Here is a 26473-nt window from a genome sequence, read left to right on the forward strand (position 1 = left end):
ACTCCTTCGGACTCTTTGTCCAACAGCGGGGTTTCCATCCTGTGCCTCCTAACTTTATCCAAGCTCTTGGCTGTTGTCACTTTACTCTTCCTTTCCGTTCTTAGTCTGTCCTGCCTGAAGGTGTTTAAAGAAAGACGGTGAGGCGTTTAAGGAAAGACGGGACGCGGCACTACCTTGACACAGCGGTGCTCGCTCATCGACCGGACTCGGCGATCTTCGGTTCTCCAGCCGAGGTGATGCTGTGATATCGCTCATGGGGGAAGGAGAACATGGCAAGCAGCCAGCCCAGCCTGGGGAGCAGGACCCCGCTATACTCCATTGATTTGCCCCATTGATTTGCCCCATTGCTGTTCCCCGTCCCGTCCCCTCAGAGGAGCCGCCGTGAGGGGGCGCGGAGGGGGCGGTGCCGCGCGCAGGCGCGCTCCCGCCGCTCCTCGGGCTCAGGGCGGGGGCGGGCGGTGCCGCCCCGCCGAGGAGGGACCCGCGGCCGCCATGGAGGTGAGGGCAGGGGGGGCTGCGGTCACGGCGCTTCCCGGCCCGGCCGGCTGAGGGGAGGCCAGGGAGGGCAGTCCCCAGGGGCTCGGTCCGTCCCTGCGGGGAGCTCCTGCGGCTCGTCCGGACTGTGGCGGGCTGAGCGCTCGGACAGCGGGAGCGCCGGCAGCCCCCGGCTGGAAGGTGGCTCAGCCCTCCGGCCGGCAGCTCTGGGTCTGGGGGCTCTCCCCGAGGAATGCGGGAGTTTCCTCGTGTCTGGAGCTGGGAATCTGTTCCCCGAAGGTTTAAAGTGCTGTGTTTCATACCTAGTGCGTTTTTCAATAAAGAGTGGTAAGTGTGTACGCTCCTACTGCAGCTGCTTTCTGTTGACATTGCTGGAGTGGGAAAACAGGCAGAGGCGAACGGAGCAACTTCTAGGTGTGATCATGAAAAATCTTTTCGTTCCTGTGTTTTTCCTCTGGCATAAAACGAGAGCTGTGAGCCCCCAGGAGCACTGAAAATCTGCCTGATGTGTACTTAGTGGCATTAGCTCGGGCAGGGTGACCTTCTGAGGCGAGAGAGGCAGCGGGACAGCCCTGGGTGACAGCTCGGCTGCTGGCATAAGCAGGACTTGTGATAGCCAAAAATCAGCCCATTCCCTGACACCCCTGGCACTTGTCTGTGAAGTGTCAGATCTGTTGGGAAATAAGCCACTGCTTTTTTTTTTTTTTTTTTTTTTGCCATTTACAAGCTGACCTCTTCTACAACTCTCTGTCATCCAATGTTATGACTCACAATTGGGCTTGGGAAGGTTGGTGTATATTCTGATAACTTTAAAGAACCATTGTTTGCTTTTTTTTTTTTTAACCTAAACAGAGCTCCTCTTCATGCCTCCCAGGTGCTGGATGGAAGCAAGACAAAACACTCCTGTGGAGCTGAACCTCCATCTCTTCAGTTCTAAAGGTGTTTTGTATTGGCAGCCCTCCAGGTAAAGTGGGGTGCCTTGTGCATTTGAAACTTTCTTGGCTCTTTAAAGGTCTTTTTCCACCAAAATGCTTCTATGACACTATTTCATGGTACCAGTACTCTGTAATGCTTTCAAAAAAAGTATTTACTGCTGTGAGGAATGTCCTCTCTCCTAGTACCTTCCTGGTAACAAATGTTAGAACACTGGTACAAATCTTATGTGACATCAAATGTAACAATGCAGTGGAGTTTAATGACTTAATTTTAGAGTTGAAAGCACAGAAAGGGGAAGATAAAGAGAAATCAATCTTGCTTCAAGGTTTAGAAAAGCATTAAGTTAGATTAGCTTCTCCAAACAAGGCTGCTTGCTGATGTAGGTGAATGTTGTGTAGCTTTTTTTTCCAGTGACAAATGTGATTATCTGATTGATCATTTGTGGGTGTGGAGCACGAGCAGGAAATGTTTATCTTGTATCTGTATGAAAAGAAAAGTTTTCTTCTAAGAAGTTTTTCTCTTTGGTTTACACTCACAAGGGAGCTGAGGAGGATTAGAGGAGCTACTTGGTGATGCAGAGACAATCTTCTGAGAGTTGTTCATGCCATCAGATGTAGAAGAGAATAAACAGCTTGCTGTTTAGTAAAGGGCCCTCAGAACCTACTTACATTGGATATCTCCTTAATTTAAAAGTGCTATAGGGCTTGGAGAGCCTTTAAGTAGTTGAGTCAACACACTATTGCTAGGAGTTTTCTCATTTAGAATGTGTGTGATGGAGTTTAAAATAACTTTGCTGCTAAGTTCTTACTGCCCTGTGATGGCAGGTGTTAAACATGAGCTACCTGCCAGTGGTCAGGAGCAGTAAATATTCTGTTTGCTTGTTCTGCTGGCTGTGGAGGGGCAGAGGATGTTCTTTAGTGCAATAACCAGCATGTGAGCCATGTTGTTCCCAGCAGAGCTCACCATTCAGTTATTTGTTAGCCCTGTGAAATACACCCTGTTATATCCTCCCATCCGTGTGGCTGCCTTGGAGACACATTGTCCTTGAACCAGAAATTTAAAAGATTACAGTGTTTTTAAGCCATGCTCAGTCTAAGTTGTTCTCCTTACTTGTTTTGTCTTAGCTGGATCAGGACACTTCTCCTGTTTGCCTTTGTCTTTCCAGTGGGGATGATAACAGTTCTTTTGCTGCCATTGTGAGTGACAACTGCTGCTCTTAGAGAAATGCATGTGTGCCTGGGGAAACACAGGCTGATTGCAGCATGTCTGCAGCATGTGTGTCAAAATGTGCTGTTCCCGAGCTGTGTGCTCTCCTCTCCATCAAGGCTCTCCCTGCTTCCCCAGCAGTAATCCTGGTGAAGTAAGAAAATGGGAAGGGAGGAATCTATCTGAAATAACTTGATGTGCTATCCTGGAAAGTGAGATCCACCCATTGCTGGAGGGTTTGACTGGAAAACCTCAGAAAACCCTTCTTAGTTTGCAAGGGAAGTGTCAGCTGAAAGTACCAGAGTTACTCTGCAAATTGCTCAAGCAGGAGATGATGTGACACTGATCTCCTGGAAGTGTGACAGAGGGAATGGCAGGGGGAAGCAGGGACATAAAGGGAAAGGTTGCTGTAACCTTTTCCCCAGCATGAAGGGTTTCAGGCAGGTGGTGTCAGCTGTGACACTGTGGCTTGTTACAGCAATGCTGTGATAAGGCTGGATCAATAATTTTTGCCAGACTTGCTCTTTGATGAAATTGGATTGCTTGGGTTTCCTGTGAACTTTCAGGTGTTCATTTGGAAATGTTAATGCTCTTGTATATTATTGAGAAGATGATGGAATGTTTTTAAATTCCTGTCCCTTCATGGGTAACTCAGACTAAATGAAATTAAAAGTTGTGCTGTAGGTGGAATGAGAAGGTAACTCTGACAGCTAAGAATGAATTGTGGAAAACTAGTGCAAAAATCATGTAAGAGTATTCACTTCTTACAATTTGAAATTAATGTACTTAATACAGAACAAGTACAAAATAATCTGATTTGACACAGGATTGTCATACATCATTGAACATTCTTTCTCTTCAAATTGTATCTCTTGATGTGTAATGTTACAAACACAATTAATCACTGTGTAGCTGCTTTTTAAAGGCAGCTTGGGTTGTTCTGAGCTTCCTGCAACTGGATGGTTTTTGCAGAATCAGCACTTGCTGAGTGTGTCCAGTTTCATTCTGAGCCACATCTGTAGGAATCAGTGTTGATGGAGGAGGAAGGGTCCAGGAACAGTGTGAGACACTGAGCTGGGAGGAAAACTGGACTGAAGTCTGTTTTCATTTTGTTCCAGTGAAACTGTAGGGGTGTGCTTTTGCTGTGTGTTCACATGAAGCCCAGCAAAACAGGTCTTTGCAGTGTCTTTAGGCTCTGGGCTCTACCTAAATGTATGGAAAAACATTTTCATGATTTCTGAATGGTAATGTGATGGTGTTTCTTTTCAGCTCCAGAACAACTTGGCTCAAGCAGGACCCAGTCTTGGAGCAGGTGGTGGTACCTGGACTCTGCTTTCTTCCACTGAGTTCAAACACACAAACAAGGTATTTTCCTCTAAATAGAAAAAGGCATCTCTTATGTGTTCCCAAGTGCTTCCTGTTACACAAATGTTCTTGTTTCCAAATATTCTCTTCCTTCCTTTGGGAAGCAAATCAGAATGAGAGAGGAGTTAGGTCTGGGTAGTGGATTTTGGCATGTTCATATATGGAGTGTCAGGAAGCAAGATGAAAGATTACTTAAGGTCTGAATGAAGTGAAACTTGTGGTAATTGTTCCCTTTCTTCTCTTGCTTTGTTTGCAAGTTTCCTTTACAACAAAAGAGAAAGGCTGTAACTGCCTTCCCACACAGGCTCTGAATAGTGTGTGTGTTAAATATTGCCTTAACACTGAGTTATGATGATGGTAATAAAATCCACAGGCTTCAACAAAACTGCAGCTAAGACAGAAACTTGCTCTCATCTCTCTGTGGATTTTCCTGGTGATATTAGCCTGTGAGTAATAATCCTAAGGTGACTGTAGAAGGACAGATCAGAATTTGAAGACGCCCACCTTAGACCTGATGTGTCTGTGGCCATTTCCCTCCAGAGCAGTCCATGCAGTCCCTGAGCTCTGTCTGGCAGGGTGAGCTGTCTCAGAGCCCACAGTGTGCCTGTCACCAGGAGCACTCCTGCAATAGGCAGAACACCTCAGCATTGCTTGGTTGCTTGAGGCACACTGTCCTTCAGTGTCTCCAGAAACTCTTTTCGTTGTACAGTTGCAGGAAAAAAAAGCATTTCTTGGAAAGCTTGAAAAATCTCTAAAGTGTTTGGCTGGACTAAAGGTGTTTTCTTGTAGTACCAGCTGTTAATTAAGTACTGGCTCATTAAAACAAATGAGTAATGGGAGTGAAGCTGTGATACCTTTAAAGGATGAGCTGTGTTGACAGAAGTCAGATATGAAATAGCAGACAAGAGCAGTAATAAGAATCTAATACAACTAACACTTCATGCTTTAATGTGATGGCAAATTTAGTCAAGACTATAGGTTAAAAATGTCAACTTTTCAGCAATTTGGTTTCTGTATACATAGCTAGTGAACTTCCTGTTTTCAGGGAAGTAATTCTCTGTAATTTAGGAATAGAGTCAGACTAAAGGGAATTGAAATAATGTAGTGAGTTAATAAACAGCTGACTGTAAATATCAGAGGCAGCTGGTAGAATGCAGGAGCTGGTTGTGAAGCTGTCAGCTGAGCTGAGACAGGATTCACATTCTGGAGTTTTTGATGATTTTTAGTCAAAGGTAGATTTTTAGTTTCAAGCTCTGAAGCTGTGATATTTGAAATGGAATATAATCTGCCTAGCTATGGCTTGTGGAAGGTCAGGTCATTAAAGTTACTTGTTTGACACCTTGTGGAAATCAAGCACCACCTTCAAGCAGAGCAGACCTATCTCTGAGCAGCTTCAGATGTGTCATTTTATTCTCAGTTCTGAATAACTCCTGATGCAGGTTGGAATGGAAAAGAGGAGAGCTGGAATTTGCTGCCAAAGGCTCATCTTCTTTTTATGTTAAAATTTGAAGCTGCATGTGTGTCAGTTTGAGTTAAAAGGAAGCTGTTTCTCCAGAAACTGGTAAAACTTGCTGTATATTACTGTGTTTAAGAAGTCACATAGAACATCCATCATGATGATTTCTGAACACATTCTGCCTAAGACTTGAAAATGAGGATTTATTGTTGTTTTGAGCCTTTGAGTGATATATGTTTAAGTGTTTCACAAAGTTGTTAACAAGAAAGGACTTTTATAATAACACTTATCCTGAATTTTCAGACATGTGGGTTCTAAGTGACATTCACAGTAGCTGTTACTGACAGATAAGAACAAGAAAAATGTAATGGAGCAAAGAAAAAGTATTTAATGCATTGGTAGATTGCTGTGGAGTGTTTTCTGCCTTGGAGCTTCTCCCATGTTTTGAGTACTTTAGAAACAGTGAAAGGCAGAAAAACTGCTCATCACAATCTCTTTTAAAAGAGAACTGACGGAAGTTTTTGGCACTTGTCTTTCACTGCCAGTGTTCTCATAATTCTACTATTTCTATTGATTTAGCTTTTTCTGTAGTACAAGATGATTAAAAGTGAATTTAGTCAGAATTCCTCATGGCTGTAAAATGTCTTAGGTGCACTTTGCTACTGCATTGAAGACTTTCAGCTGAGATTTTAAACTGTTGAGGCAAACTTAGCTGGATGTGACTGCTGTGAAGTGTTCCTGCCTAGAATCTCAGTGTGGAATCATTTAACTTTTTGGAGCTAGGTTAGCTGTACAAATATGGCCATGTTTTTATTTAGGCCTTCAAAAACAATATGCAGGTGGTTTTTTTGCCATATTATCTTGCACCAGTGAATTGTTACCCCTGACTAAGCTCTTGTAGTATCTGCAGCTAGTAATGTAGGAAAAAAATATAAATGCCATTAACACTTTTTGGTTTGGAGCATAAATTACCCACTGATCTGTGTTTAGAAAGGTACATTATGGTTCTGTGAGAAATGGTTTTCTTTGTGGCCTTTTGGCAGCATCAACTGACCTAGATTGCTCTTGTGATACTTTAACTCCTGTGGTTGCTTTGTTTCACTGGGTGGTTTGAAACTTCCCCACACCTTCCTGCTCTTTTGGAGGCTCATTTCCTTGAGCTGATTTGAAAAAAATCTCTTTGTAAAACAACAGAATAGCTCAGAGGAGTGCCCTTGTGAGGGCTGCAGGTGCTGTCTGGTATCAGGGCATGTGTTCTGTTCTGGGTTATTTCTGTGCTTTGCCTTATTGTGCTATGAGATAAGGATTCAGTACAGATACTTTGCTGTTCCCTCCTGTTTTTACATTTATTTATCAACCCCCCAAACTATTAATTGGCACCCGAATTGCCTTTTTAGGTTTCCTCTGATATTTGAAAAAGAGGTGGCAGCCTGTGATGAAGAAAAGCAGAGAAACTTTTTGGTGGATAAGAACATAAACACACAAGAGCATGTGCATTTTCTCCTGAAATAATTGATTGTTGAAGTCACCTCTATGTTCTGCCACACAGAGATGGTCAGCAGCCAGCCTGTCCCCATAGCAGACAGTGGGAAAAGGAAAAAGAAGAAAAGAACCAGAGCCACAGATCAGGTCCCTGGGAAGTTTGAAGGTTGGTGACAATTGAAAAGCTTTGAACTGTTACAGTCTGCTTTGCTTCTGATATTTTTCTGTTTTCTTAGCTAGACATTGTATTTTTTGGTAGGAACAGTGCTGATGTCAAAAGGTTTTGGTTGAATAGATGTGTGCACAAATGCTGTGATATTTTGTAAGTAAAATCTAATTCAGTGAGAAAACTGAGTGGTATAAAACTTCTTAGTGGGCAAGCAGCAATGGAAGATACATTTCAAATAAAAATGGTAGCAGCAACAAATTCCAGGTTTAAATGTTCAAGTTTGTTATACTTAAAACACCATCTCTGCAAGTAGATTGTGTATGGCAGCATGTTCTGATCAAAGAATTAATTGTCTTCCCCCTGAAAAAAGTTTGAGTTTTACATGAAGACAGGTATAGTGGCTGAGATCCTAGAGATTACACATTTGTTGATATTACAATTGTTTTATATCTCAGCAATTTTGATGCTGTAGTAAAGTTTACTTCTAATTTTTCTTGAACTTGAAAGAGGGAGGTGAAAAAGAAAGCATAGTTAAGACTGGCATGTCTGCTTTAATACTACATAAATTTGAGGGAAGCTTAGCAGATAAAGAGCTTGTCTTGATGTTATTCATTAAAATAACTTTCACTTTCAAAATTCACTTTGATGGATGTGTCCTTTCTTCTGGATTTCTTTGGCAGACTTGTACAAGCTGACTGCTGAGCTGCTTGGTGAGGGAGCATATGCTAAAGTTCAGGGTGCTGTCAGTCTCCAAACTGGGAAAGAATATGCGGTCAAAGTAAGTAGAGAGTAAAAGCAGCATCACTTCTGTCTGTGATATGTCTACTCCCTCTGAGTATCTCAGGAAAAACCTGCAATAGATTGGGTAATAGCAAGTCCTTCTAGGAAATTTTTGATGCTTGAAATGAGCTTGTTTTATAACTGTTGAGAAAACCTGTCATAAGTGTTGTGCCTCCAGAGTGAACTGGTTTATCAGCTGCAGGTAGAAATCACAACCAGTAAATCACTGTGACTGGATCTCAGGGCAAGCTTTCCTCTCATGCCCTGCTTTAGTTGTAGTCTACCTTTGTCTCTTCTTATGAAAGAAGAGGCTGAGTCATTACACAGCATGGCCTCCCAAATAGTGCAAGATTTTGGGTGCTGTTCAGAGAGCATCAGGTGCTGCCAGTGGTTCAGGTAAAGCTGTCTTTAATTTTTGATAGAGGCCAATCTTCTTTCTGTAATATCACTGAAAAGCTGGGCTCATTTACAAATTTGTTGTTATCCTGAGTCCCCCATTTAATTACAAACAATAGCAATAGGGAAGATTTATGCTTGATTCTATTCAAAAATAGGCACAAAGTTTTAAGCCCCTTTGAAAATGTAATTCTATAGATGCTGGATTTTACAGTTTTTTCTGTACTTTGTAAAATTGTTGAAGTTGAAAGGTTGAAATAAACAAAGCTCTGCATTAGGAATTTGATGTGACCAGATGCAGATACCTGTGTAGTGCTGGTGGATGGTTGCCTGTTCTGCACCAGAGAGCTCAGGCTGCAGAAATAAGAAACCAGTCCTGGATACAGGTGATGATGATGTCTTGGTAGTGTAATGAGCTTTCAGTTTATGCAGCAATCATTCAGGCTCATCCTCCTGACCTCTTTCAACCTAAGGATGGTCTGAAGGAAGGTGACTTCTGATGGCTCTGAGATTGAATGTATGTTTTCTTTAGGGTCTATTATTGGGTCTCTGTAAAATTTACACTATGAACTTTTATTTTGTGATGAATTTGGTGCTTGTTGCTTAAATTCCTCTAATGACAAATCTGTTCTTTTTGACTGTTCAGTGTCTGATGTGACTCAAATCTATTCTTGGTAGAACTCAGGAGGATATCCTGTTCTGCACATTGCAAAGTTAAAATTATGCAAGAAAAAGCTTGTGGTAACTGGTCACTGGGTATGTAATGTGTGGATTTAGTTCCTTTCTTCTCTTCCTGCCCTAATTTCTCTTGTCCTCTGAATGCCTTCCAGAGCTCTGCTGACACTGCTCTGTAAACAAATGCCAGATGAGAAATTGAACAAACAAACAAAGGTGGAGTGTTGTTCTCCAGTGGGCATGCCCTAGATTCAAACCTTGGAACAGTTACCTAATTCCAGAGCTATATGCATAGTTTCTGCAGTAATTTTTCAAATATGAGTTCTTAAAACTCCTTTTCACAGATCATTGAAAAGAATGCTGGGCATAGTCGGAGTCGGGTTTTTCGTGAGATAGAAACTCTGTACCAGTGCCAGGGTAACAAGTAAGTATGGTCTTGTCTTTGTTTATTTAAAGTGTTTTGATTATTTGTTTTCAAATTTTTATATGTGACAAAGTTAGAAGCTTTGCAGCAGTTTCCTTAAAACCACTTTGAAATTTAGACTTGACTTATTCAGAGTAAGACTTTCTCCTTCTTTACCTGTGAAATTTAGGGGAAATATTTACAGATTAATAGTTAGACAACTCAATTAGCAGCCAGGTCAATGTAGCTTGATTGTGCTTCAGTGATGCATGGCTTTTGTCCAGATGAGAAATTAACATTTTGACACTCTCCCCTGTGATTTCACCATCAGCAAAAACTGACATGATACCAGCTGCTGTGGAAAGGAAATCTCACCATTCCTTTCCCTGATGTGTGGTTTGCCCTCCTCCTTGTGTCAGCCTTCCTGCTTTTGCACTGGAACTCTTAGGTCAGCAAAAAGCTAACACAGTTCTCATTTGGATGTGTGCTGACTTCATGTGGCCACGGAATGAGGCAACTGCAAAGCTGCTGCTCATGGCTGAAGAGGAAGAAAAGCTGTGCAGGCCCTGGGAACTTTGTGATGGGTTTGAGGCAGTTCTGAAGCTACTTTTAGATGTCTCTGTTAATCTAGAATGTATATACAACAGATGGTATATATATTACAATTGTGCAGCTTATATTGAATTTTTCAAACAAATGCCTAATATAACATACAGAAATAATTTCAAAAGCAACTTGTTTACCAAACTCATGGGCTTATGTTGTGCTGTAGAGAAGCAGAGCATGAGTTTCCTCTTTTGTGAGGTTAAGAGTAAATGGTCATCCAGTGCCCAACTGATGAAGAACTCAAGCTCACATGACCACATGCAGAATTTTAGGGGTTGAATGTACCATTAAATGTAAAAAATTCTGACTTACACATTTGACATTCTCAAAGCAAGATGGGATATTTGTGCTGCACAGAATTTGCATGAGCTAAACAGGAGTTGGTCTAAAAATGGCAACTAAGGAGCTGGATTTAATATCTTGTTGACAGATGCCTGTCTCCTTTGAGCCCTCTATGTTTTGCTTTGTGATTTCCAGAGAGAAAGAATGCCAGTTTAATTATTTTTTCTTTATTTCTGCCTTCAGCACAAATGCAGTGTTTTAAATTATTAAATACAACCTACAACCAGTTATCTTCCTGTCAATTGAGCAGTAGCAGAGCTCTCACAATCTTGTCTGAGTGTGCTGTTTGGCCTCTTTCCCATGCTTAAATTTCAGTGGGAGTTGGAAATGTGATTTTAATGCCACAGGCAACCAAAGCAACTTGATTAACTAGAACTTTTATTTTTGGTTACTTCTGGCACTTCCTAGTTATCCACCCTGGGCTGAAACTCTTCATTGCTGTGTGTACACTCCATGCTTGTTTCTTTTATTCCCTTTTTTGTTTCTTTTTTTAAAGGAACATTTTGGAGTTAATAGAATTTTTTGAAGATGACACAAGATACTACCTGGTCTTTGAGAAGCTGCGAGGAGGTACTGTGCAGAAACTGTGCCTTTGCTCATTGAATCATTTTGGCTCCTATTTGCCTCTGTTTTAAAGTAGTAATTGAAGAAATTTAAATGCTTGAGAATTTAGTGCAGCATCTGTGTACTCTGGCAGAATTTCCCTTTGATGTAGGATTGACTTCATTCCCTGGAGCTCTGTTATGAAAATCATCTTGCCTGTGCCTGGGGTTGCTGTTATGGAGAGCCAGTTGTGCTTGTGGGTGTTTGAGAGCCCATCAAGTGAGCCTGAGTGGTCACTGGGCTCCAGCACTTCCCACTCACCTGGGCAATGAGAAAGCCCATGAAGTGCTTGCTGCAGCTTTCTCACATTTGTCTGCATGGAGTATAATTACAGTACCTGCTAATTGCATGGCTGTGCAAAACCAGGAGTTAGTGTGGCCAACACTTTAAAGGAGAACTTCTGGAGTATCCTGCTGCCCAGAGAACATCATCTATTGTCTCTGGTCAAGAAGATTTCCTGGAGCAAATTGTATGTGCAAGAAATAAAAATGCTTTCTGCACAGATGCAGAACTATTTTTGAAAGGGAGGGATGTGTACATTTCTTGAGTAAAAGCTTCTGTTTAACTTTTCTCAAAATTCTGCATATTTTTATTGTATTTTCCCATAACACTTTTTCTTAATGCACAAATGTCTCTGACAAATTAGCTGTAATGGGGCTTGTTTGAGATGAATCTGAATTTCTTTTTTTTATCTCCACATTCTTCCATTAGTTAACCCTCTTTTTTGTGAGTCTGTGGTTGTCAGTGTGCCTGCATGGCTGCAGAGAGGATAATAATGCTACTCCCCTCTTAGCTACTGATTTTACAGGCTCAGCTAGGGCTGAGGTTAGTTTTCTCTTAAATCAGTATTACATCTCTTAAAAATCAGTATTTAAAGGGTTAGGTATGTGGTTTGAAGACAAAGAATGAGAATTAGGGTCAGATCTGATGCACTACAGATACTGATGTGAGTAGCAAGGCTGGCAAGAATTGGAACATTGATCTTCAATGCAAGTCTTACTTCAGTAACTCCAGTCTCAGAGGCTGCTCTTACAGTGTTGGAGCATAATTTGGGCTTTCCATTTTCAACTTTGCCTTCCAGTAGCTGTGGTAACTGAAGGAGCTCTGCTCCTGTTTTATCTGTTTTCAGTTCACTGTGATAACGCAGAATCCCTTTAGTATCATTGTCTGACAGCGTTTTATAATTGAGCTGATCAGATTGAACTTGTATGATTTAAGAGTTTTTTCCTCTTTTTTTCTCCTCTGAAATGCATTTTGAGCGGTGCTGTATGATGCTTTCTCTGAGTACTGGAGAGGCAGGAACAACTAGTGCCCTGCTATTCTTTCTTCATGAAAATTCTCTACGTGGGCTGAATATAAAGTCAGTAAAGTGTGGTTTTTATTGATATTGATATAATTCTTATCTGAGAGAGTTTGCACATCAGCTGTATTCAGAGGGGTAATTTCAGATAAACCTGCTGAGTGAAATGAGCACTTCAGGTAGCTCAGTATTGTTTCCTGCAACGTGTGGGGTCTTTTCCACAGGGCTGGAAACGTTGAAGAACATTCACTGCTTTCTAAAGGTGCAAAGAACAACTACATCAGGAACCCCCTTTGAACTTTGTGCACTCAAGAAATCTGTAGCAAACCAGGTGGTGTTGTTTTTAGCAAGGGAAAATGTCTGTGTTTGAAATCTGACATCCTGGTCCAAAGTGGCTTTCCTCCACCCAGCTGACACAGCTTGGCTGTGCATACCTGGGCCTGTCTCTCTTCTTTTTGAATGTCCTTTCTCTTCCCTCTCTGAATGCTCACTGTGAAGGGTGCCAGTAGCATTGATGGTATTAGAATAGGAATTACCCAGTAGGGGATTTCCTTCCACATTTAGAACTAGAGCATAAAAGTGAAATCACCTGAGATAGAAAAGATTGAGTGTGCTGGGGCTAATAACAAATGGCAGTCACTACTTGAGTTTCTTTGCCTGATTGCTTTTACAGATACACCTCTCTGAATAAGAAAATAGAAGGCAATAATAAGGCTGCTTAGGGAACTGGGATCTCTGTGGACTACAAGGTTTTTTTAAAGACATTTTTAATCTTTTGAGATGAATGATTGAAATCACTTTATGAAAATGAGGAATCAAACCTCCCTTTATTCTTTGTTAAAGGGATACCAGTGAGGCTCTGCCTGCAAGCTTCCAGCCCTTCAGTATGTTTTAATTTAGATGTCTTCTGTCAGATTTTATATCCCTGGGTAAATTTTGCCTTAAGTCAGTGCAGAAGCCTTGCCTTGATGCCTGTGGGGAACTTGATGTGGATTTAAAGGTCAAATCTCTTTTTACTTTGATGGTGTTGAGGTACAAAACATGTATCCTTGACTTTCAGTGCAGGGTTTCAGTGGTGACATTTTAGCAAATGAGGGGAATTTGAGTATGACCATCCATGACCTGGGATAGGCTGAAGTGTTTATGGATCTCCTTAGCTGATGTTTGAGTTTTACTGGTACTGTTGGCAAATCTCTGCTGTCCCAGTGTGTGGAAAACAGGCCAGTCCTGTCCTGGGGCAGTAAAAAGTGATTGCCTCTCATGCTGTGCTTAAACTAGAAGCTGCACTGTCTGAAAATTATGTTCTAGCACACTTAGTGGTGAAGCTGCTCAGTTGTGCCCTTTCTTCTTAATCATTCCCCTCTTTGCTCCACAGAATTTGCCTGCTGTGAAAGGCTGCTATAAAGTGTGCAAATGAGATTGTGGGTTCATGATGCTTGGAACTAGCTCAGCATTCATGCTGAGGTTTTCCCTTTCACCTGTTACCCTGACAGGTTCAATCCTGGCCCATATTCAAAAGAGGAAGCACTTCAATGAACGAGAAGCAAGCAAAGTGGTGAGAGACATTGCCTCTGCTCTGGACTTTCTTCATACAAAAGGTGAGAGAGGGCTGCCTCCATCTTTACTAGTTTATACTGTACACTCAGATTAATAAGCACATTTATCTCTAAGTAGCCACCTTTTGCTGCTATTCCCATTTACAGCAATGCCAGATGACTTAAGCTGTTTTCCTCTATGATTCTATTTTCATATTGTAGTATTTTCAGTAATTGGGAGTGTTAGGATGGTACAGGCTTTCCAAGAAGAAAACTTGAATCATCTCCCAGAGAGACTTAACATTAGGGTTGAGTCTATTTTTCCTGTTACACAAGCCACCATATAAAGGTTACTCAAAAGGGTTCTAATAAAAGTTTGATTTCCTCATCTCTTCAGGTCAACAGAGTTTCTATTTTGTAATTACTCAGAATTTCTGCTGGTCACAAGACCTGTTGGTTTTCAGTAGCTTTTGTCCCCCCACATTTAGACTTTCAGTGTTAAATTGAGAGATCCAAGTGAAGCATAGTCTTTATTTGAAGATGTCCTCAATTCCTTTGGAATTTGCTTACATGTAAGCAGTTATGTTTACAGAGATTTTTATTACATTAGTGTATTTCTTCTGCCTTTTTGACTTGGGAATACTTTGGTTTAAATTCAAAAATTTCTGCGCATTATAGTCATCCCAGAGTATATTTTTGGGCTGAATATGATGGATGCTTTTGAAGTTTTTCCTAGGTTGTGATTTTCTGGCCTTGCAGCTTCAGTTACTCTTACAGTGACTATCTCTGAATAGAATGGCATGTAATTGGATACTGTTTGTGGGTTATTTATTTTGATACATTTTTTCTTTCCTTTTTGCCCTTCTGATTAGCCCGGTAGATCTCATCAGATTTGGTTTGCTGCCTAAATTGCTTAGTACTGGCCCTGGATCAATAAATGTTTAGTTGTAGTCCATACTTTCAAGTCACAGGACTGTTTATATGCTGAGTTGGAATCACAGCACTGGTACCTCAACAAGTTGAACCCATTAAAAAGAAAATTGTAGCAATGCTTGGAGTAAAAAGGGTAAGTCTGATAAATGTGGATCTTGTCACATGTTGTGACTGTTGCAAAAAGTGAATTTGAAAGTGAAACCAAACTTAGTTTGGATCAAGAGGTTTTTATGTGATAATTCAACATTAAACCTTCAGAGAATGTGTTTCTTGAATACCTGTGTTTAGAAGATTTTGAGATATGGGACATATAAGAAGCAGGGAATTTAGACATGAATATGTGGAAAAAATAGTTTTTGATGTGCAGGGCTATAGTGGGTTTCTTAACAGCTGCAAGTCCAGGTACCCCACTCAAGAGGTTTAACATCAGCTGAGCTAACACCTTTCTGTAGTTCCATCTCAGCTTTTAGCTTTAATTCCCCTTTTCCCAAACAAGAGGAGGGTGATTGATTAAAATAGCTGTAGAGCAGCAGTCTGCTTTCTTGTTGTTTGCTGTGAGCTGGGACAGCAGGGATATAGCTTGCAGAATCAGCTACATCCCCTTTTCATTTTATTGTTCTCTTTATGGTTCTTCCGTGTGACATTAAAATAATTAGTAAGTAGGGTACAGAACACTAAAGTAAACAGGAAATTAAAGCAGTTTTATTGCACAGCTTAATGGCGAAGTCCTATAGCTAAATGCTTTTAAAAAAATTTGAATGAGGACAACTAATTCTTTTGACAGGAGTAGTTTAAAACTCAGCTGGATGATAATCCTGCCTTACACCCACTTGGGATGTGTGTGCTTTATTGCTAATAATCTACTGGAGAGGTGTTTAAAGGCGTCTGTTTTCTCAGTGCTTCGTGCGACTGCAAAATCAAATGTTACATAATCAGACATTTGAATTCACACAATAATACAAAAAGACACTGTTGGCTTTCCCATTGTGAGCCAAGGCAACTGCTGGGAGTTTGGTCAGCCTTGTTGCAAATGTCAGCTCAGGCCACCTCAGTGGGTTTATTGTGTCATCATTTGTGCCAAAGCCATGTGCACTGTGTCAGTATGAACACTGATTCCTTTAGTTTGGGGCTCTGCTGTTATATTTTAAGCCACATCTTGTGGAGTGTGCTGAAGAATTGACATTAAAAGCTCCCTTGCCTAGAGTTTGGTGGAATTTTCCTTCCTGTACTCTGAAGTAATATAAGGTGTTCTTGGAGTGTAAGTTTCTAAATCAAGACTAGACTGCAGTTAAATTGCAGCCAAGCTGCTCATTTGATTTTTTTTTGCCTCTCATTTTCTACCTTCCACTTGAGTTTGATCATATTAAGTTAAGAACTTCCAGAAATTGTGTTTTTAGGCATTTGAAGAACTTTGACAGAGAACCACCTTGCACGTGGATTGCAGAGATAACTTTGTGCTTCCCTGTTACGTTTGCCTATTCTGATAGGAGTCGAATGAAGAAGCCTTTTGGCTGTTTTCCTTTAGCTTTTCTTCAGCATCTCTAACTGAAACTTTAATTTTTCATTTGCTTCAGCAGTGAGTATGTACCTGAAAGGGATATTTTCATCTGGGGGATTTTTTGCTGAGGAGAGTGCCTCAAGTACTGTCTGTGCTGGTAGGAGTTCAGCAAGCCAATTGATCCACCTGGAAAGAACAGCTTCACTGTAAAAGGCACCAAAATAATTTCATTAAACTGTGTAAAGCACTAAACTTTCCTACAGGTCAGTCATCTCAATAAGCTGGTTTTAAGGAACACAATTAATTTGGGCTAACAAAATGTTCTGATGTTAGATTCTTACTTGCTTGACAGACTCTCCTGTCCAGTTAAGGATGATAAAGGTATAGCAGGATGCAACAGTAACATTTAACAGTTGCACTTTATGGTTAAATTATTATATTTAAGAGGGGCAGGTGTGTGTAGCAGGCTCAGACCTAGAATATTTCCCAGGCCACCTTCTAAAAAAGAGAAGCTATGAGAAATAAAACAGCAGAGTATCCTTTCTAATGAACATTTGTACTCTCTTTTTAGGTATTGCTCACAGGGACCTGAAGCCTGAAAACATACTGTGTGAATCTCCAGAAAAGGTGCTGCTCTGGTCTCTCAGCTCTCCTAACTGAATTTTTTTAACTTGGCTCCTAAAAACAGTTCGTGTGTTTTTTCTCTTCTTGAAAACTTTTGAACCCATTAGTGAACTTCAACTAAATTTAACAGAACTGAAGCTTGAAAGAGACTAAATTCTTCTTTGAGCTGTGAAAATGTGAACATCTGGCTAAGAGATAAAAAACCAACTGGCCTTATGGAGGGACAGCAGTGACACCCTCATGCCTCATCTGTTCTGAGCCAGTACCCAGATCGACAAGCAGCATTTAGAGGCCAGCTGGTCACTTTATATGACCAGTTTTCAAAGTGCCCTGGTGTGTACTGGCCCTTGCCTTACCAAATAAAAGAATAATGTAGCAGGATCAGGTGCAGGTGGTGAGGGTGCGGCTGGGGCAGGGCAGGTGCATGCCTGAAGGTGGCTGTGAGGGACTGGGTCTCTCTAGGGATTTGTGCTCTGTCCTGGGGTTTTCTACTTCACATGTGTACATATTCATAGATTTTGCATTAATCCCAGTCTTCCTGACCTCGTATATTTTTTAGATATCACCAGTAAAAATATGTGACTTCGATCTTGGCAGTGGGGTGAAGCTCAACAGTGCATGTACTCCCATCACTACTCCTGAGTTAACAACGCCGGTGAGAGACCTGTTGTGGCTTTGTGCTGTCTTTGTTCTACTATAAACAAATCAGTTTTTCTTATCTCCAGAGGAGACCTTCCAAAGGGCTTACTGCCACTACACCCAGTGCTGGCCAGTTCATTTCAAGCCTGTGTATGTGTGGCAAATGCTGTCTTGCTTTCCCAGTTACAGAACAAATACACAAAAGCACAGGAGCTCAGTGTTAATTCTCCAGTTGGCCAGCACATGACACATTGGTCCTGCTTATCTCTTACACAGTCAAATGGAGAAACTTTTTGTGCCCATTTTTGTGTGCTTATGGACAGACTTTGAACCTTAGTTTTGTGTTCATTTCCCCATGTTTTGGTTCTGTAGCCAAGCCAATGAGCTATGGAGAATGCAAGCTCTCTAATCAGTGTGTAGCTTTATAATACACATTGGTTTGAAAAACTACAGTCCTGTGCTTTTGCCATTTACTGTGAAAGAAAAATGTGACAGTGTTGCAGAAGTCTTACAGAAATCTATTCCCCTGATAGACTTGTCTGATAACTAATGGATAAGATTTAAAAACCTGAAAGATGTAAATTAATGTTTTGACCTTGGATTAAAGGTTCACAGTAATGTAGAACAGCTTGTGGTGCTGCTTAAGAACTATAGGAACTTCAGTATTCACTGATGCCTAATTTCTGCTTTTCCACCAAGCCACTTGGTGTAAAGAGTGGAAAATTATAAACCTGAGTCTTGTTTTGATGTGACCCTCCCTTTGAAAACTTGATGGAATTTGGTTTCTTAGTGTGGCTCTGCAGAATACATGGCACCCGAAGTGGTGGAAGTCTTCATGGAGGAGGCCACCTTCTATGACAAGAGGTGTGATCTGTGGAGCCTGGGGGTGATCCTGTACATCATGCTCAGTGGTTACCCCCCTTTTGTGGGCAACTGTGGCACAGACTGTGGCTGGGACAGAGGAGAAGTCTGCAGGGTTTGCCAGGTGAGTGTGCATGTCCTGGGTGTGTGGGGAGTGCAGAGTTCTCCCCTGGGCTTTGGGTGCAGAACTTGCTGCAGTGGAGAGCTGTGCCTGATGCTGGCAGGTGGCTGGGAGGATGAGCTGTCACTGCAAAGTGAGGGTGGCAGTAGAGAAGTTGAGTGATACCAGTTTCTAAAGTAGGGTTGGGCAACTGCCTCTCCTTCCTCCTGCTGTGAGATCTCAGAGCTTCTCCTCACCCTCTTCCCACTCTGGGATCCTCCCTTGGTCTGTAATCCTTGGTCTGGTTTATGGTAGTCACTGCAATTCCTCAGATAAAAGCTGAGCCCTGGGAGGGTTGCTATGCAGGGCCTGCATTTGTTTTCTAAAAATGGAGTATTTTAGCTGCCTTCTTAGGGGTGGGGGGAAGTTTTTTCAGCAGACAGTGTATTGTGTCCATCTTAGGCTGCACTGAGCCACTGTGGTGCTGCCTGTCACTCCCCATTGACTGCATAAGGACACTGGATGGTTTCACTTGTTGCCCTCCACATCAGGTGGTTAAAAGTGAGTGGGAAGTCTCACCTGAGAAACCTTCTTGTTGCAGTGTATTTCAATTAAATATTTTTTCCTTTACCAGAATAAACTTTTTGAGAGCATTCAGGAGGGCAAATATGAATTTCCTGACAAGGACTGGTCACATATTTCCTCTGAGGCCAAAGATCTCATCTCAAAGCTTCTGGTTTGTGATGCCAAAGAACGACTTAGTGCTGCCCAAGTCTTGCAACATTCATGGCTTCAAGGAGTATGTATCCCCCTTTATATAGAGTTTTTCTTCTTCCAGAGTGACAAATAAGCTGTTCCCTGTGTCTGAAATTTTATTTGAGTCCTTGTGTCTTTCAGTGCTTGTATCTTGATTAATTAAATAATACACAGTGGCTTTATTTTTTTCTGCATGGTAAATATTTGGATGAATATGTCAGCCTCTAAGTGTTTGCTTTGTTTTGTTTAATTATTGCTTTGTGCATTTTAAATGGCTTTCTTGTGAATAGCAAGTACTGCAGTACACAAATGATTGTGCTAATACAGTAATGCAGAATGCTGGTAAATATGGTTATAAAAGAACAGCAGTGTCCTCTTATGTTTCAGTTCCCTGTTCAGGAAAGAAGGAATAGACCCTCTGGAGAGCTTCCAAAACTGTAGTCTTATACCTGCAAGCTGTGAAAACTTCTTGGGAGGGGAGGCAGATTATGAAATATGCTTTGCCCACAGTGAATTAGTTTATTTGCAGTATCTGTAAAGATTTGGGGGAGTCTCTTGTTTTTTGTAACTCTTGAGAAAGCTTGGTTCCCAGCTGCTAATATATAACTAACTTCTCTTCAATGCTTCTTCTAGCAGGCTCCTGAAAGGGGATTGCCCACCCCTCAAGTTCTTCAAAGGTAGGGTTTATTTTATAAACATCTATAAACTTGGCCAAGAATAATTCCTGAAAGAATGGGTGGGAGAGAGGAGTTGACAAATTAGGAGGTAACATTCCTGGCTGAGAATGGAGCTTCATAAATGTGCCACACTAATTTTGTTAAGAACATGAGAAATATTAAAGCTCTGAATTTTCTTTATGATCTAATCTTGCTTGTTTGTGAGAAAAGCATTAGAGGGAATTCCTGCAGTGCAGTGTTCATCTTAGACAGGAAATAATGATGGTTTTGTCAGCTTGCTGCCCAGGAGGGGCAGAAAAAGGCATAAAGGCATGTGTTACCCAAAGAGACTGTTTTCTGATGGCTGAATAATCACCATAAACACAGGCTTGGATCTGACTTGCCTTGTAGTTGGTGGCACTCACAATATCCATTTACTGTGAGCAGGGCAAGCCTCATTGCAGATGATTTGATGGGAGAACCTGTGTGCCAGAGAGCCTGAGTCACACATCTGTTTCTATCTCTGTCTGCTGCTGGTGATTTCAGGTGGTTCTCCCATCAGAGAAGCATTTCCTTTAGCCACAGGTGCAGTTACAGTGGGACTGCAGTTCTCTGGAGAAGGACAGCAGAATGGCCCCATTTGCCCATCCTTTGAGAACACGTAGAAATTAAGGATGACATCTCAGGTGGCTTCCTGGGTTTATAATCAGAAGTCCTTGGCAGAAGGAGGAGTAGAACTGTGGCTGTTTCCAAAATCCCAGAATGCTTTTGTCATGCATTGCTGGTCCTCTGAGTGAGGATAAATGCAAATATTACCTGGTCATTTTGCCTGCTGTCTCTATGATTTGCAAGAAGAAATAAACACGCCTGGAAATAGATACTGTGCTGTGAGGGCAAGTGGGTGAAGTGCCTGTGTTGAAACTGCTTCCTCCTTTTCTTCCCCTGGCCAGGAACAGCAGCACAAAGGACCTGACGCTGTTTGCAGCCGAGGCCATCGCCCTGAACCGGCAGCTGTCCCAGCACGAGAGCGAGCTGAGCGCGGAGCAGGAGAGCGCCGCCCACGCCGTGTGCTCCATGAAGCTGTCCCCTCCCTCCAAGTCCCGCCTGGCCCGGCGCAGGGCCCTGGCACACGCCACCAAAACCAGCGACTTCCAGCCAGTTCCCCAGAAAGCCTTCTGAAGCCCTGTGCTGCTGTGGCGGGGGCAGCATGAGTCTGTGTTCTTTTTTGGATTTTTAGCGCTGATAGAAGCTGCTCTGCTTCCGACACTTTGATTAGGAGCTTGCTCTTGTGATGTGACTTGTAACTTAAAGGGGACAGCTTTTTATGGGAATGTTTTTTGCCTGTCAGATTTAGTGCATTAAGATAATTCAACTGTTTTTTTTTTTTTTTTCAAACTGCAGAAGATGAGTTTGCTGCTGTGTTATTATCTGAGGTGATAAATCACTAAGTTTTCCTCATTTTCTTCTTAGAAGAGCACAGTTTAAAATGCAAATTTGAAAACATCAGGAAAAACCCACACTTTGCCAGGCAGAGCATCAAGCCTCTCCCTGCTGATGGCTGCTCTCCTTGGTGGCACATTTTTGAAGGTGCTGCTGTTATTGCCAGCAGTAGGGACTGTTCCCAACCAACAGTGCCCTCCTCTCTTTTTGTAGCCTCAGGAATGAAGGTGATGACTGGCTGGATCTCTGTCTCCATTGCATTCATTGGGCTTATATGGAATGAGAAGGGACTGTAAATGTGCTCATATTTCTAGAGATGGAGAGAGCTCTGCAGTTTTTTTATGTTGATAATTTGTGTGTCAGCATGTGGAGTGAAAACTGGAAGGGATGGGGTTTTTATCTGACATATCTTTGCCCTTAACTCTAATGTACTCCATACCATCTCTTTTTTAATTTTCTGGAGTTTGATGTCCATTGTGTCCCCTTGGAATAGTTACATTCTTAAATCTGATATCAGCAGTGTAACAGACTGTTTATGTAACAGTTTACTGTTAGGCTTTTTAATACTAATGTGGGGTTTTATTATATTAATGCTATCCTCAGCTAAATCTTCCTTTCTGCAAAATTGTATTTCTCCCATGACCTTTTGTGTGTCCTACCTGGACTTCCTAATGTGAACAGACAGACATCAGTGAATTTTGGTGTATGAATAATTCAGAAATGCCACAAGCAGAGTACAGCTGTACAAAAATGGTGCTGCAGCCACAGAATTCTGCCTCCTGTAGAAATCTCAGGCTGGGTGTCTCGATTTTTACTTTCAGTTTCAATACTGTGGTGTAACAGAGCCAAGAATAATTTGGAAGGGTTTTAGCTGAAAAGCTGAAGATTTTAAGTGACCAAAGGGAGGTCCATGGAGAAGGACACAGATGTTGAGCACTTTGTGAAACATAAGCTGTGAAAATTGGGCCACTGAGATGCCCATGATGCACCTTAAGTTGTCAGCCCTTTTCTAAACCTTTTTCCAGGGCTTTGTGTGCAGGGAGGGAGGAGGAGGCCCCCAAGTGCCAGCACAAAACCCTCCCAAGCAGACTGAGAAGGAATAAAGTAGCAGATGCAACAAGCACATGGAAGTTGGAAGGTCAAAGCTGAATGTCTTTGCATGGCCTCTTCAGAGTGGTTTTACATTATCAGTAATATCAGTGCATATAGCTGTTTTTATAAAACATGCTGTATTTTGTGACTAATATTAAAGTTGTTATTTAAAAGTTTTTATACGTCGTGCCAGCCGATGAATGATGAAATGTATTTTGCTTTTTTAAATTAAAATGCCCTAAGTAATGTATTTAACACATTTGGCAGTTCTTTGTGGGTTTTTTTTCCCCTCTTTATTTTTGACACAGTAAAGAGAATTACTTCTTTGTGTGACGCTGGATTTAAGACAGTTGAAGTCTCTGAGGACTAGACATACCTCCCTCTTCTATTGATTTATTTTATTTATCAGTCTTTGGTCTCAGATTTCGTTTTGGGAACTGAGAAAAGTGCCCCAAGCAGGGAAGAGGTGTTAACTTAAGCCAATTGTTCTGCTCTCATGTGTAGTCTAGTTCTGAGTGCCTCTTGCAGAGTCATTCTTTAGTTTCTTTGGAGGTCTGTGGCTCTGGGGTGGGGAAGGCTGTTTTTTCCTGGAGGCGTGGGATGCAGCACTCCCCAGTGCTCTGTGCAGCTCATGCCCTGAGTGAAATCTGAGCAGAGCAGGAGTCCCAAACCAGGTGCCAGGTCCTTTATTTGTACTTGGCTTTTTTTAAAGGCAGTGCTTGTAGTTGAAGTGTGCTTTAACATGATCTTCTCCTTCCCTTTCCCTTCTTGGCTAGAGAGGTAGCAGAGAGCACAGGAGACCTTTTGGCAGGGGTACAGGAGTGATGTTTCAGTAGGGCAGGTCTTGGATCTTTCTTTGCCCTGAAATGAGGAGTCAGATTCAGCTGATGATCCAACAGGTGCCTCTTTCCCTCTGATCTTTACCTTTCACTGAGAGTTCAGCTTTCTTCAGGTGAGTTATCCCCAGAGGGCCTCATTTGGAAGGTTTTCACAGTGCTTTTTTCATGTCAGTGAGGGAGAGGTTCTTGCTTCTAGGTGGAAGGTCACTAAATCAGGCACTTTGATCTGTGCTTTTGAGGTAGTGCTAGGTCTGCTTGTGTTGCCTGTGAATCTCTTGTTTGGCAGCCTGTGGAACCTGAATGCTTCATCACTGAATCCCTGTGCCTTCCCTTTGGGAAGGGCTGAATCTGTGCCATGTTTTTCCACTTATGTGTGATAAACTACACCAGGCAGCTGGTGTGGGCTCCCCAGCTTCTGAAAAATGATGGAAAAGTGTCTTCTTGTGGGGAAACTGGGTTGGGAAGGCACAAGGTGACCTTCAAGAAATCAAAAAGATATTCTGATCAGCAAGAGAGCATCAGAGCAGCTAAGCTGATCTTTAATATTGATTAGGCAACCCACAAGAAAATTTTGCTTTCCATCCCCAAGGTTTTTCTGGGAGGTGGGTGAGCAAGCGGGGAGAGCCATCAGCATGATTTATGGGGAAATAATTTCAAACAAATGGCAACCAAGCAGCTCTAGTCTCAAAGCAGTCCCCTCAGGAGCCAATCCTGCAGGATGTTCTGTAGGATTTTGCTGACCTTTATGTGCAATATTTCACAAAGTGCACTCAGCCTTGTACTTACCAGGGTGGTGGTTTCTGCATTGTTGGTTGCATAAAAGGAAGCTCCCTTTTTTCATTGTGTGGAATTTTTTCTGCTCTCTCTTCCTTCCCCACATGTTTATTGAATCCTTTGTCAGGGATGCAAAGATGCCTTTGTTATTTGGAGGGCTGTGGGTGGGCTGGCTTTCAAGATACTGAGTAGCTTTGTTAATTTTCAAAACTAATAATTTTCTTCAGGCCACTTCAGTGGCAGCAACAGGCTTCAAATCATCATCATGTGGCTTCCATGGAAACATACTGCCATGGTAACTGAAAGGCTTCCTTTCCCTTCCTTTCCCTTCCTTTCCCTTCCTTTCCCTTCCTTTCCCTTCCTTTCCCTTCCTTTCCCTTCCTTTCCCTTCCTTTCCCTTCCTTTCCCTTCCTTTCCCTTCCTTTCCCTTCCTTTCCCTTCCTTTCCCTTCCTTTCCCTTCCTTTCCCTTCCTTTCCCTTCCTTTCCCTTCCTTTCCCTTCCTTTCCCTTCCTCATGTGTGTTTTGTTCCCCCTGCCAGATTCCATCAGCACTTTTAAAATTCTCCAACCATAGAAATTCACTTCTCTGGGAAGAACAAAAAATGTTGTAAAACCAATGGTGCCATTTCACTGCCATTGTTTGGGGGAAAAAAGAAAACTTTTTCAAGTCTGGAGGGAGATGTCACTGAGACACAAATTCCCTTCCAGTGTAGGAAAAAAAACCCAACTCCAGAAGAAATGCTTCATCTTTAGATTGTCCTGTGGGAGCTTGTTGTCATGGGGTGCTTTGGGAAATGGGCTCTGCACCCAGCCCCAACATCTGTAACACTGAGGAGGGTGAGAATTGACTCATCCAGTGGTTGTGAGCCACAGTACCAGTGTTTGGCTGGGTCCCTTCCAGCTAATTAATTTGACACCAGATTTTCTGTTGCTGTCTGTCACAGCTGCTTTCACACTAAGATTGGTTAGCAAAGTTTGGCAGGCTGACAAGCAGCCCCAGTTCAGCAACTTTGCTGTGATTCAGCCTGGAGTGGGAAGGAATGGGGAATTGGGCCTCCTGGAATATTTTGCTAAGCAAGAAGCAGGGCAAGGGCAAGGACTCTGGAGAGCAAAGGGTAGAGAGAGCCTGGAGTCAGATGCTTCATGGTTTTGCTTTCTCTTTGATCCAGAACAAAGCTAACTGGCACCACATCTGATTAGAGTCCTGTGGCCAGTTCTGAGGCAGCACTGTGTGTGTATATGGGTGGGAATCTTGCTTCTCTCATTGTTCCCTTGCCCAAAATCATCACCCTCAGGACTTGGGAGCATTTCTTGTCAGCTGCCTTTGTAAGTGCAATGCCTGCAACCAGCTCCAGACTACTTGTGGGGAAGGCAGAGCAGCCTCATCTATTTCCTGCTCCTTTTTTCATTCCTATTTTTCACCCTGATGTTCTTGCAGCAGCTCCAGATCCACTTGCTTAGCCAGGGGATGCTCCTGCAGCCTGCCATGGCCTCTGCAGCCTGCTGTGGAATGAGGTGGAGAAACAGCCCCTGGAGCCACATGGCTGTTTGCTGGAGACCTGTGGGGCTGTTCCTGCTGGTCACCAAGTGTTGCTGAGGGATTTTGTGGGTGACAGTGACAATCCAGGAACTTCTGGTGGTGGTGGATGAAGCAGATTGGCTTTTGTTCTCTAGCAGAGGGGTTGAGGCAAGTAGTGCTGGAGAGGGGAGGGCAGAATGGGCTGCACTCAGCACTGCTGGGATGAACAGGGGTGGGATCTATTGGATAATTCAAAAGTGAGTGGTGGGCTCTGTGTGACGTTATCCATGGGCATGTGCTGCTTTCAGAGGAAAATGTATTTCCCTGCCATGGAAAACTTTTGTGGAGGAAATGCTTTCTGTGCTCAGCCTAAGCACCAAGCTCAGGTACAAAGCTTCCAACTGACTTCAGCAAGAGTTGCTCCCACACTGGCTGATTTCCTCTTGTGTTGAGCTGTGTCATGTCCTTAATGTTCTTCAGAGAACTCTTAACCTAGTCTGGGTATTTTCAAGCTGAGTTTACAGCACTCTCCTAATTGTCTCCATGCTAAGTGGAGTATGTCATCCAGAACTTCTTTCTGTATTTTGGGAAAAGTTCATGTCACCCCTGGCTTGGCAAGGTGACATGAACTTTATCCCCCACATGTTCTTCCAGCAGCATCAGGATGCAGCTTTTCCTTGTGCAACTGCCTCACAGTGCTCTGATGGTCTGCAAAGCCATTTTTGGGGTGTTTCATCAGCACAGAGTGTTTCCTTTCCATCCCTGCACCTGTTCTCAGATCCATTGCAATGCAGGGAAGGGCAGCTGTAAAACTGCCCTGTTCTGAGCAATTTACTTCAATATTTACTTGAAACCAGAGCAGGTTCCCACTCCTCCAGGCAACACCATGAGATTCCTAAAGGTTTGACAATCCCACTTCTTTTCATTTTAGGTCTAAACAGCTTGGGCAGCTTTGAAGGCCTTCATCCCATTATTCTTCACCAAATGTGCTGC

At 42.4% G+C, this 26473-nt stretch overlaps 1 protein-coding gene across 5 annotated transcripts; it reads left to right on the forward strand.

Annotated features, from left to right (window-relative positions):
* The first annotated feature begins 446 nt into the window (after nt 1–446).
* On the forward strand, nt 447–22607 carry MKNK1 (MAPK interacting serine/threonine kinase 1). Of its 5 annotated transcripts, none has more exons than XM_074545853.1 (14): nt 447–498; nt 1370–1459; nt 3907–4002; nt 7008–7106; nt 7790–7887; nt 9305–9384; nt 10808–10881; nt 13708–13812; nt 16752–16807; nt 17364–17459; nt 18234–18428; nt 19039–19203; nt 19797–19837; nt 20767–22607. In XM_074545853.1, the coding sequence occupies exons 4-14, from the start codon at nt 7010–7012 to the stop codon at nt 20993–20995; spliced, it is 1236 nt and encodes a 411-aa protein (XP_074401954.1). In that variant the 5' UTR covers nt 447–498; nt 1370–1459; nt 3907–4002; nt 7008–7009; the 3' UTR covers nt 20996–22607. The 5 variants fall into 5 exon arrangements, with proteins under 5 accessions (XP_074401954.1, XP_026646309.1, XP_026646310.1 ...); XM_026790508.2 differs by having other exon boundaries at nt 449–498; nt 19794–19837; XM_026790509.2 differs by lacking the exons at nt 447–498; nt 1370–1459 and adding an exon at nt 2604–2627 and having other exon boundaries at nt 19794–19837.
* The last annotated feature ends 3866 nt before the right edge of the window (nt 22608–26473 follow it).

Source organism: Zonotrichia albicollis, chromosome 8 (assembly GCF_047830755.1).
Source record: "Zonotrichia albicollis isolate bZonAlb1 chromosome 8, bZonAlb1.hap1, whole genome shotgun sequence".
NCBI classification, from domain to species: Eukaryota; Metazoa; Chordata; class Aves; order Passeriformes; family Passerellidae; genus Zonotrichia; species Zonotrichia albicollis.

Coding starts and splice junctions, on each gene's coding strand:
- MKNK1 (XM_005482227.3), top strand. CDS start 6,992: ATGTTCTGCCACACAGAGATGGTCAGCAGCCAGCCTGTCCCCATAGCA. Junction 7,107..7,789: donor GGTCCCTGGGAAGTTTGAAG/GTTGGTGACAAT, acceptor TTTCTTTGGCAG/ACTTGTACAAGCTGACTGCT. Junction 9,385..10,807: donor TACCAGTGCCAGGGTAACAA/GTAAGTATGGTC, acceptor CTTTTTTTAAAG/GAACATTTTGGAGTTAATAG.